We start from the raw sequence: 12,876 nt of genomic DNA, 5'->3' as shown, positions 1-12,876 counted from the left end.
ATGCTCCCGTTTTAAAAGAGAACAGATAGAATACAGCCACGCATTGTTTAACATCCATAATACTTCCTGTAAAATAGGACGTTATGCGCCTTCCACATTAAGGGAGCGTGCCCAGACATCTTGCAATAATAGCTCCCATTGAGTTCTCCACCTTCATGCTCCATAAGCACATTCTGTTTCGCTCAGGAAGCTCAACGGGCTCCTGGAGCGCGAGTTCACCTCCTGTACTTTAGGCAGGCTGCCAGGAGGACCCAGTCCTTACAGACAGGCGCCATGCTGGAAGGGGCAAGGGGCAGAGAAAGAGAGGAAGACCCTCACCGAGATGGACTGACCCTGGGGGGACAGTGACCTTGGGCATATCGGAGACAGAGAGGATGCAGGCGGGGCACGCTTCTGACCTGTTGTTCCTAGGGTCGTGATGAGGGGAGGGTGACTTAACGGCCCCCACAACAGCATGTGCTGTAGTGACTGCAGGGCCGAGACACTGCACGCACTGCTCTGAGCCTCAGCTAACGCACCTGGCAAGGCCCTCGGGCGTCCCGTGGCATCTCCCATGTTCTTCACTAACACTCTAGATCCCTCAGCCTTCCTCCTTCCCGACCCAGCTTTTACATGCTTGTGAGAAGGGCCAAGCCTTGGGCAAGGGGCACCTCAGTTTCAGTGCCTTCTGGAGACATCACCTCACACAGTTTGGGCATCTTATCAGGAGAGGCCAATTCTGCTTTAAAAAAAAGACATCATGCTTTTTAAAAAGGGGGGGGCGGTGAGTGATGGAGAGGAAGACCCTGTATGAGGGGAACGGACCTGGGGATGGAAACAATGGGCTTACGCATGACAGAAGTTGTGAGGATGGCAGAGAACCGGTCCGGCTTCACGGCGCTGGACCCAGGGTCACTACGGGTCAAAGCCGACTCAGTAACACCCGAAAACATCCGGCAAGGTCATACACAAGTTCAGTAAGTTAATACCCTATAAATACATGCCACTGCCTACACAGGCTTCTTCTCACTGTTGGCCGTAACTTGATATGATCCACACAGTCAAACGCCTTCGCATAACCAATAAAGCACAGGCATTCTTCTGGTATTCTCACTCTCAGCCAGGATCCATCTGACGTCAGCAGTGAGATCCCTGGTGCCACGGCCTCTTCTAAATCCTGCTTGAAACTCTGGCAGTCCCCTGTGTACTGCTATAGCCATGGTTGAATGATCTTCAGCGCTTGTATGTGATATTAATGATGTTGTTTGATAGTTTCCACATTCTGTTGGTTCACCTTTCTTGGGAATGAGAATGCATAAGAAAGTTCACCTTTCTTGGGAATAGAAATAAGTAAGAACCCTTTCCAGTCCATTGGCCAGACAGCCGTCCTCCAAATTTCCTGGCACAGATAGGTAAGTGCATCTAGGCAACTGGTATCCCACCGACTTCTGGAGCCTTATTTTTTGTCAATGCCTTCAATGCAGCTTCCACTTCCTCCTTCATTACCACTGGCTCCTGCTCATACGGTCCTTCCTGAAATTTTCCAGTGCCAATCAATTCTTTCTGGTACAGTGACTCTGTGTATTCTCTCCATCTTCTTTTGATGCTTTCTGGGTCATTCCATATACTGCACACAGCATCCTTCCATATTGTGATTTGAGACATATCTATTTTTCAGTTCTTTCAGCTTCAGATGTTTGGAGCACCTTCTTCCCTTTTTATTCTCTAATTCCAGCTCTTTGCACATTCTAATACTTTGAGAAGACTGCGAATCCCATAGCACGTAATTGTGCTCGTGTGAAACCATACCTACACCAGGAGGCTGTTGTGCAAACAGAGCAAGGGAACACTGGATTAAAATTAGGGAATGTGTCAGGGCTGTATCCTCCACACCTGTTCAATCTGTGCTGAGAAAATTATTCAAGAAGCTGGACTCTATGAAGAGGAGTGTGGCATCAGGACCAGAGGGAGACTCATCAATAACCTGTGTTATACAGATGACACAACCTTGCTTGCTGTGAGGAGGACTTGAAGAACTTGTTGCAGAGGATCAAAGAATATAGCCTTCAATATGTATTGCATCTTAATGCCAAGAAGACAAAGATTCTTTCTACTGGACTAAAAGGCAACATCAGAAAAGATGGAGAAAAGATTGAAACTGTCGACAACTTCATCTTACTTGGATCCACAGTTAACACCCTCTGTACCAGCAGTCAGGAAATCAGGAAATGTCTTGCACTAGGCAAGTCTGCAGATGGGACCTCTCTGAATTATTGAGAAGTAATGATGTCATTTTTAAAGACTAAGGTGCGGATGATTCAGGCCATGGTGTTTCCAATCACTTTCTAATGCATCTGAGAGCTGCACAATAAATAAAGATGACAGAAGAAGAATTGATACCTTTGAGTGGTGGTGATGGAGAAGAGTGCTGAACATCCCACAGATGGTCAAGAGAACAAATAAATATGTCTTGGAGAGGGTGCAGCTGGAGTGATCGTTGGAGGCAAGGATGTTGTTGTTGTTGTTATTGTTATGTGCTGTCGAGTCACTTGCGATTCATAGTGACCCTATGTACAACAGCCCTAAACTGTGCTCTGTCCTGTGCCAATCTCACTGCCTCTGACACACCCATCCCGTTTACCCCAGTCACTGAATCAATCCATCTCATAGAGGGTCTTCCCCTTCTACGCTGTCCCTCCACCCTCCCAAGCATGATGTCCCTCTCCAAGGACCTGTCCCTCCTTGCAACATGTCCAGAGTATGTCAGATGAAGCCCCAGAATCCTTGCCTCCAAGGAGCAGCCTGGTTTAACCCTCTCTAGGATGAATCTGTTTGTTTTCCTAGCAGTCCATGGTATTCTCAATACTCTTCTCCAGCACCACAGCTCAAAGGCATCAATTCTCCTTCTATCCTCCCTGATCATTGTCCAACTCTCTGATGCATAACAAGTGATTGCAAAGACCATGGCCTGTATCAGATGCACCTTAGTCTCCAGAGTGACACCATTGCTTTGGATGCTGAGGTTTCACGTATTTCAAGCATGTTGCTAGGAAGGGCTATTCCTTGGAGAGGGACGTGATGCTCGGAAAGGTAGAGTGTTGGCGAAGGAGAGGAAGACCTCTGAACAGGTGAATTGACATGGTGATTGCCACAGTCAGCTCTAGTGTGTCAGGAGATGTGAGGACAGCACATGATAGGACAGGGTTCAGATGTGTTGTTTGGGGGTCACAATGGATCGTACTTGACTCGACGGCACCTGACACCACCACCACCCAGGCTAATGTATAATGTATCCAGCAGCACTGGAGTTTGCAGGACAGAAGGAGTGCTGGGGGGTCTGGGGACTGCTGATGCCACAAGGATGTGCTGCACAAGGTACTGAAGTTGCACTAAGTTCCTGTCGTTGTGAGAGGCATTTGCGTCAGTTCTGACTCGTGATTCTGTGTACAACAGAACAAAACACAAGCTGGGCCTGCCCCACCCTCGAGATCATGGCCACGTGTGAGCCCACCACACAGCCAGTGTCACCCACCTCCATGAGGGTCTTCCTGACTCTGTACAAGGTGACAGTGGGCACAGATCAATGGCAGTTGGTTTTATAAAACACGGGAATGATCGTATGAAACACAATGTGAATAAAGGAGTGTGTGAAATACAAGGCATACAAATTTTTAATGTAAACCAACATAAAATCTAAAAACTGTTAATGTGCAATGTGGACACTATAATACACAGCACAGCTGCACAAGAAGGATTTTTCTTATTTAATTCCAAGGCTACAATGCAAACTTTACCATCATAAAACATTTTGGCATTTTTACTTCATTTTAAACTTTGCTGGGTTTCACCCCTTTTTAAACTTTTGGGTAGACACGTTCCTATCCTCTGTTCCACACTGTTGATCCACATCGGGGTTCTCGCCTTCCACTCTGTGTCCCTCTGGAAGGACCAAAGGGTGACCAACCTCTACTGATGAACTTGACGAAATGTTATTGGGGCGTCAATGTCATCTCCTGTGATGCCTCAGGACCTGGGCATCCTTGTGGGCAGGTGGAGGCATCGGCAGGACCATGAATGTCTATGGTTGTTTGCAAAGCCTTTTTCTTTCTTCACAGATTTCTTTCTGGGCTTCAAACACTTCAAACACTAAGCATCCTTCTCTCCCAGGGAAGGACATTCAGGGTTCAGGTCCATCTCTTCACTCTTCAGAAAACTGGTGAGGTCTGCAAAGAACTTGGTAACCCCTGACTCCACACCAGTCTGCCCCCTCTCTTCCCATCCTCCCTGACCACACACCTCTCTGCCCCCTCTCTTTCCATTCAGGGCCATTTTTCAGCTCTTTGCTCTTGCTCTGGCCTCAGCAGCTCTTCCCTTGTGGCTCGACAACGTCCTCGCCATCTACGCTGAGGTCCAGGTGTCCTCTGTGTCCAGCTCCATTCATATGTCAACAGCTCTATTAATTCCTGAAATTTCATCATCATCATTCTTGTCAAATCACTTGAAGTCACACACACCACCTGAGAACGCACTCCCCCCATCCATTCATGCCCTCTTTGGTCACGTCATCCCAGGCCCTTTGTGGTCCATGGTGGGGTCCTCCCAGGACTGCCCCGGCGTCTTGCTGGGGTCATTGGCTGCAGCAGTAGTCTGAGCAAAGGTCTTCGAGCCTTGAACGCTGCCACATCCCCTTGCCCCACCGGCTGGATTAAAGAGGTGGTGCTTGGGGGAGAAACACCACATTGACATGGGAGTGGAGGTCACTAACGAAAGGGGGTGACCCTGTGGCATTGCCTCAAATCAGCAGAGCCTTGGAAAGCAGGCCTTCTTCCTTGTGGCTCCCCATTTCCCTGGCGTGGCAGAGAAGGGGTCAGAAACAGCACGCGTGCCGTCCAGGCTGCTCCTCCTGCCGGTGATAAGCTGGCGAGCTGTGCTTGTTATTATTCTTGAAGGTCTTTGGGTTTTCACTACACCAAACTGTCAACAACTTGAACCTGTAGTCAGCAATGTTGCCTCCTGACTGCATTGACTGTCACCCTGTCTTTAAAAACCTTAAAGTTTAGCATTGACCGTGGCCACCTGGAGCATCAAGGTCCACTCAGGCATTTGCTTCCAGAATAAGGTAGTGGGTTCTTCCATGTTAAAAATATTCTAGTGGTTGTAAGATGCTGTGGTGGTTGTTGTTGTTGTTGTTGTTAAGTGCCATCAAGTCATAGACGACTCATAGCGACCCTACGATCAAAAGATCAGAACAACTGTATAACTTTTATCATTTCTCCAAGGGTTTCTGGAGGCAAGCTATTGTGGAAGTGGATGCCACCCCTGCTTCCAAGCTTGTTTTAATAGGGGAGCTCCACCAAACACTGCCCACCATGGGTAACCTTTAACACATTTGGCACATCAGTGTCACAGTGTTTATCATCACAGCAACCATGAGTTAGCTCTGTACAGCAAGTGGACAGACCAGTGTTATACCATTCAGAAGACTGTTTGACCAAAAAGAATTAAAACCAGGCCTGAGGGCTGCAGATTCAAATCATCCACCTTGGGCTTGGTAACATCCTATCCACCAGGCCCACAGAGCTCACTCTGCGTTGGTGTTGGTGTTGTTAAGTGATGTCGAGTCGTAGACAACTCATAACAGCCCTATGAACAAAAGACCTGAACACTTGGATAACTTTCATCGTTTCTCCAAGTTCATAGAGTTTCTGGAGGCAAACTATTTTGGAAGTGGATGCCACTCCTGCTCCCAAGCTTGGAATAAAAATCTTAGTGACCCTATGAACATCAGCTTGAAAACTCACCCTACCCTATTCCAAACTCACAGTCTCCCCCACACTCAAGCCCAGAGCTGCAGTCTGTGCTGAGAGGGTCTTCCTCTTTCAAGGACCCTCTACTTCTCCCAGCACGATGTCTTTCTCCAAGGACTGGGACCTCCTGACAGTGTTCAGTGGATGAGGGGACATTTCACCTCCATGACTCCAGGGTGCACTGCCTTCCTCCAAGACAGAGGTGTCTTTGGGCTTTTGACAGTCCATGGGGTATCCAGCATTCTTCATTAACAGCACAATTCATGGATTCTTCTGGTCTTCCTTATTTAGTGTCCAACTTACACATGCAAAGAAAGCAGTGGGAAACATCACAGCGTGGTTCAGGCACACTTCCGTCTAAACTGACATCCCTGCTCTTTGGCACAAGAGGTCCTTGACAGCAGATACACAGCTTTTGGTTTCTTGACTGTTACCACCATAGAGTTGATTTCAAACCCAAGCAAATGAAATAATTGACAACTTCAATCATTGTACCATTGATCATGATGTCGCCTACTGGCCCAGTGTGAGAATTTTTGCTTTCTTGGGGATATTGAGGTATAGTTCATGCTGAATGAACACTATCTCTTTTTTATCTTCTTCAGTAAGTGGCTCAAGTCTTTTTCACTTACTGCAAGTAATAGTGCATCATTTCTGTGTTGGGTCCTCAGTCTAATTTCTCCATAAACTGCTCATGACATGCACTGGGGACCAACACAAAGGCGAATCCCTCTCAGCACATGGACGACCACTAACTGTGAAGGCATGAAGCCTGTTCCAGAAGCTTCTGCAAACAGTAGGGCCAAACTCTGCTATGGAGTTCAGTGCCAGCTCCTGGAGGTTCAAGAGCATCAAACAATGTTTTTGCTGCATCAAGTGATAGTGTCCTGTGGACACTCTAATAAGCTGTGTGGGTCAGTGAGTGCTATGGGGAGGCAGCAGCCAAATTAACTGGAATCTCATGTAGATGAAATGTAGAGGCAACGCCCACCACTCATCTCCCAGGTCGCCACACGGTGGTGGCTATGTATTGCTGAAGTGCTGGAAGCTAAGCCACTGGTATTTCAAATACCAGCAGGGTCCCCAAGGTGGACAGGTTTCAATGGAGCCTGCAGACCAAGAAGCAGGACCAGCCACCGGTTCTGAAAAGACAAGGCCTCCAAACCCCAATGAACAGCAGCAGAATGTGGTCTAAGACAGCGCCAGGAGGTACAGTACCTGTCCACCATGGGCGGACCCTGATGGGAAGGTGTGGCCCAGCCGGAGACACATGGGCTCTCAGAAGGAGCTGGGCACTCTGAGATCTGCAGGACGGCCCCCCTGGACAGAGAAGGGTGTGGAGGGGTCCCTGCAGGAACCAGAGCGCCCCAAGTTTCTGGGGAACACGAAGAATTGTAGATACCAGCCAGGCTGCAGGGGAGACTGGGGCTTGGCAGGCTGCACCCAGGCTCTCTCAGCCTCAGTCACACTGGACGGTTCTGTTGCGACCGAGGAGAAGTCCACGAACACTCTACAAGGGCAGTTAATGCAGACTGCAGGTGTTACGTGAAATTAATGTTCAAATTTCTTAAAACTGAAATGCTAACAGCTATTAAAACCAGAGATGCATCTCTAATATGAATTCCTTGGTCAACTTTTCCATCAAAGTAATAAACAGTAAAGGAAGTGATGCTCCCTGTGTCAACGCTCAGTTATTCTTTTTTAAGGGGAAGCAGCATAGGATGTGTCCCTGCTGTGGGTCCTCGAGCGGATCCTGACACAGTGTGAACCAGTGTGGCAGAGAAGCACTGCGCCCCGGGACCCCTGCCCCCCGGGACCACCGAGCTGCTTTCTGCATGGAGTGGATCCCGACACAGCGCGCACAGTGTGGCAGAGCACTGCCCTCCCCCTGTCCCCCAGGACCCCGAGCTGCCTTCTGTACGGGAGCCGACGGCCAGGCATGAAGGACGGATCGTGTCTTTTATAGGATGCCCTTCAATGTGGGTTGCTTACGAAACACGGAGGGGAAAAAATCATCTGCCAAGGTTCTCCTTGTACTTGGCTCGGCAATCAGAGCCCCAGGGATGTTGTCACTGTTGGTGTCACTGAGCTGACTTCCACGCATGGTGACCTCGTATGAATGACAGCCAACAACTGCTGCGGTGGAGGTCCTGGGCCGTGAGCGCCAGGGCGGAGGGCCGTGGTGACGCAGTGATTAAAGCATCCCACTGATAACTCAAAGGTCTGCCCGTCAGACCCCCAGGGCACACCGCAGCAGGCAGAAGGTGTTGGGGGGCGGTCTGCCTCCGTGAAGGTGGACCTGGACACTCTGGGGGCCACACCACTCTGCCCCGCAGGGTCTCCCTGAGTCAGAATCAACTCCATGGCACTGGGCTTGGTTCTTTCCAGTTCAGTCGTTTAATGTAAACAGGTCACCAGGTCTCTTTTTCTGAGGAAGCCCTGGAGGGGTCTGAACTCTCAATCTTTTGGTTAGCAGGTGAGTATTTAATCATGGAACCACAACATGAGTGGAAGCCAGGGTGCTTTGATTGGCAGAGACCCCTCTAAGACAGGGGTGCGAGGGGCATGTTGCTGCAGGGTCGGGGGGTCCACAGTCACCCACCCGTGAGATTCGGAGGCTAAAAGGAGAGAGGAAAGGACTGAACTCCCAGTTAACATGGACATGACTCACAGACAGGCTGGGCCAGGCCCTCCTCAAGCCACAGTTCCCCTGCACCATTTACTTCAGGAAGAACATGAAAGTCTTCATGTCTTAAAACAGAAGACCATTATTGTAAAAATAGAAGGATAACTAGTAAAACTGAGGGGACAACATAAACCCCATTTTTTAAAAAAAAACACCCCATTAATACCAGAAGCAGAAGCGGGCCATAAAAATTCTTAGCTTAAAGCAAACACAAATGTGCCGGATAAAGTCTTATCTGTCCTTGCAAAGTAAAGAATTAACTAGTGTCAACGTGACACAAAAAGAGTAAAGGCAGACAAAGTAGCCAGCTGGTCAAAAGCCGACCCACATGACTGATCCCCTGACCCACCAACCATGATCTCAATCTCCCTGCCCTGACAGTGGCGCCCAGGAAGGCCTTAAAAACAATTGGGTAGGAGGGACTGGGGGCTTTTTCCCTCGCCACCTTCCTACTGAGGGGGAAAGTCTCCACATGTGGAATTATTCTGGAGAATAAACGCTCTTGTATTTACATGTGTGTATTTGGATTTCCTTTGAGGGGCATTTCATGGGCAGAACAAAACCTGTATGGGAACTGAAGTGGGGAAGGGGAGGGAGTGGAGGGTGGAGATGGGTAGGTGTGAAACCACAGGGTTGCACAGTTTGGTGGGTGGAGGGAGGAGGGAAGGAAATGGGAAGGATCTGGGTGAAAAGGCAGAGTAATGATGGGCAAGGCCCAATGATGGTTCATTTTAGAAAACAGAAGGTGGCTCAATGGGCCCGTAACAGCAATAACATTCTATGGCAGATTTGAAAGCAGGAGTGGCATCCACTTCCTAAACAACACGCCTCTGGAAACTCTATGAACTTTGATAAAGGTTGACAGAGGGCCTCCAGGCCTTTTGTTCACAGGGTCACTATGAGTCTTGCTCTGAGTCGTGCTCCACTCAAACATAATCAGCAACAACAATGCATGAAACACAATGAAGAACAGTGTCTTCCCTGAAGAAACACAATGTCTACAAACTTGGCAAGCAAACCAATGGGGGAAAAACAACAACAACCAAACCAGAAAACAAAGACCATGTTGTTATAAAACTGACCTTCTTGTTCTCTTCTTCAAGCAGGCCCAGGAAGGTGTTGACGTTGACCAGCCCAGTGGCCTCCGGGTCAAGCTTTTCCATGAGTTCTTTGAATTCTGCATCACTGATTTTTACTGCATTGTTATTCAACATGTTATGCAGTTCCTTCCTGGTTATTTTCCCATTCCATTTCTGACAGGAGACAGCAGAAGGACACAAAAAAGCATTACATACATTTATTTAGCATCACTTAACACTGAGCAAGCTTAGTCTAAGAGAGTTGTGATTCGCAAAGAGAATACCCAAACTAATGGTCATTCAGTGATACCTTGGTCCCTCTGTGGTGCTGACACCTAACACACTGCACGTCTTACGTGAAGACATGCCTGAGAAAAAGGGCCTGGTGATATATTTCCATGAATACTCCACTGAGCCCAGCTCTGCTCTGCTCTGCTCTGGGCTGCTGGAAGCTGGAAATGACAGTGACTGGTGATGTCTAGAACATCACATCTTTCCAAGTGCGGCCCCGACAGCACTGTCCAGCAGGACCTGGGCAGAGATGATCCTGGAGTGAGAAACGAGGCTTACTCCGGGGGCTCAGGCTTGTCCCTTTCTAGGGACAGGCTCTCAGTAAGCACTTGGGCAGGAGATGTAGACCAGAGGGCTCACGGGTCCTTAGTCCCCTCTGGGGGCCAGGGTCTCAGCCAAACGGAGCACAAACTTCCTGGCAGTTCAATTACAATTTGCTAATTTACTAAAAACATTCATTATGTCTATGGTCATTGCCACCAAGCTCACCAATTACATAAATGGACAATTACTTAGCAAGAAAAATATGCAGCCATGCTACGTAAAAGAAAACATATGATATGTAAAATACTAGGGAGAAAAATTTCTTGCTCTAGACTAAAAAATCATTAGTAAGTAAATATTACAATCGAGAAATGATGTTGAGGACATGGGGGAGGGTGGGTGAATTGCCACCTCGTAGAATAATATTGTGAAGTTTAAATATGGCATGAATGAAAACACCAGCCCCCCCAAATCCTGCAGTCAAGTCCAGCTCATATCAACACTAATGGACAGAGAAGAACCGTTAGGTTCCCAAGACTGTGATCCTTACAGAAGCAAAGCACTCATCTTTCCTTTGTGAAGTGCCTGGTAGGTTTGACCCATCAACCTTTTAGTTGGTAGTTGTATGTGTGGCCATGCACCACCAAGGCTCCATGAATTCATGATAAAGCAGGGTATAAATACAAATGCTGTTTTGGGGTTCAGTACCTTCCAAGGATAAAGGCTCTCCTGGAGTAAATAACATTTACTTTAAGGGACACAGGCAGGCTATCTCTTCAGTTTGGAAGTGCTCACTTATTTTTTTAATATTCATACAGGAATAAAAATTTTAATTAGGGTAAGACGCATCAGTAACTTGTGTTATGCAGATGGCACAACTTTGCTTGCAGAAAGAGGGCTTGAAGAGAAAAGATTACAGCCTTCAAAATGGATTACAGCTCAACATCAAGTAAACAAAAACTTTCAGCACTGGACAAATAACTAACAACAAACTAAATGGAGAAAAGATAGACATTATCAACCGTTTCCTTTTACTTGGACACACAGTCAACACCCACGGTAGCAGCAGTCAAGAAATCAAACAACGTGCTGCAGGGGGAAGACATGCTGTCAGAGACCTCGCCAACATGCTTAATAAAGTGCAGGAATGTCGGCTTAGAAACCAAGGCACACCTGCTCAAAGCCACTGGATATTAATTTATTAGGCATCTGAAAACTAGACAGTGAATAAGGAAGGAGGAGAAAGAATCAACACCTTTGGACAGTGATAATTGGCAAAGAGTATTGAATACCCCATGGCCTGCCAAAACAATGAACAAATCTGTCTTTGAGGAAGTAAAACCCGAGTCCCCATTAGAGGCCAGGATGGTGAGACTCTGTCTCATATACTTTGGGCATGTTGTCAGGAAAGGAGAGTTCTCGGTGAAAAAGACACCATACTGGGAAAGGCAGTGGGTTGATCCTTCCTCATCAAGGACGGACACAGTAACAATCACAGTGAACTTGAGCATCACCAAGATCATAAGAATAGTGCAGGATAGGACAAGGTTCTAATCTGTTCTTCACAGGATTGCTATGAGTTCTAGACAACTTGAACAACATAACAACAAATAGGAATAACTAGTTTTTAAATTCTTTTAAGTAAATTGTAGACTCATTGTTGTTGCTGTTGTTGTTGTTATGTGCCATCAAGTCACCTGCGACTCATAGTGACCCTATGTACAGAAGCTCAGAACCCTTTCCTAGCCAGATCCAATCTCACTGTCCCAGTCACTGTGTCATTCCATCTCATCCAGGGTCTTCTCCTGTGTTGTTCCTCCAACCTTCTGAGCATGATGTTCTTCTCCAAGGGCTTGTCCCTTTTGACAACAAGCCCCAAGTAACTGAGACTGAGCTTCAAAATCCTTGCCTTCAGAGAACAATTTATTCTCACTCTCTCCAGGACAGACCCGTTTGTTTTCCTAGCAGTTCATGGTATAGTCAATACTCTTCTCCTTCAACTCAAAGGTATCAATTCTTCTTCTGTCATCCCTACTCTTTGTCTAGCTGTCTGATGCATAGCAAGTAACATGGCCTGGATCAGGTGCACCTAAGTCTCTAGACTGACAACTTTACACTTCAGCACTCTGGAGAGGTACTTAATATCAGGCTTTCCCAATCCAAGTCATCTTTTGATTTCCTGGCTGCTAGTGCCAAGAGTGTTGATGATGGAATAAAGCTTCTCCAATGTTTCTTTCCCCAGAATTTCAGAATACTTCATTCTTTGTGCTTCCTCAAAAAGCTGAACATAAAAATTCCATATGATCCAGCTATTCACTACTTGGAGTATACATTGAGAATATGAGAACTGAGGCACAAACTGAGAATTGTACGCCAATGTTCATAGCAGCATTATTTACCATCGCAAGAACATGGAACAGCCCAAAAGCCTAACCACAAATGAATGGATTGAGAAATTATGATACATTCACACATGGAATACTATGCAGCACGCAGGAGTAATGCTTTTGTAAATTATTACCTAACTTGGGAGGGACTGGAGAGTATGATGCTGAGTGAACTAACTCAGTCCCGCAAGGATAAATATTGTATAAGACCGTTGTTGTAGAACGAGTATAAGGATCCAGGAGGGGTGGGAGAGGCTGGAAGCAGAGGGATGTGGATGTGCAGGGGGAAGAGGGATTAATCATTGGATTGTACAATTTGTTGGATTGAGGGGGTGAGATAAATTGAAAGAATCTGTTTGAATTTGTATTTGTTGTTGTTGTTA

The 12,876-nt window shown here is 47.1% G+C and overlaps 1 protein-coding gene across 1 annotated transcript in view; it reads right to left on the bottom strand.

The window, feature by feature from the left end:
- Window positions 1-12,876, bottom strand: part of EFCAB6 (EF-hand calcium binding domain 6) — a 415,417-nt gene that overhangs the window by 191,116 nt on the left and 211,425 nt on the right. The window contains exon 11 of the mRNA XM_006890171.1: window positions 9,555-9,725. Within this exon, the coding sequence (XP_006890233.1) occupies window positions 9,555-9,725 (171 nt within the window). The remainder of the gene's footprint in view (window positions 1-9,554; window positions 9,726-12,876) is intronic.

This window comes from Elephantulus edwardii, unplaced genomic scaffold (genome assembly GCF_000299155.1).
Source record: "Elephantulus edwardii isolate Elephantulus edwardi_28Jun2011 unplaced genomic scaffold, EleEdw1.0 scaffold00086, whole genome shotgun sequence".
NCBI classification, from domain to species: Eukaryota; Metazoa; Chordata; class Mammalia; order Macroscelidea; family Macroscelididae; genus Elephantulus; species Elephantulus edwardii.
Note: the sequence above shows the minus strand (reverse complement) of the source record. Positions and strands in the feature narration are given on the sequence as shown.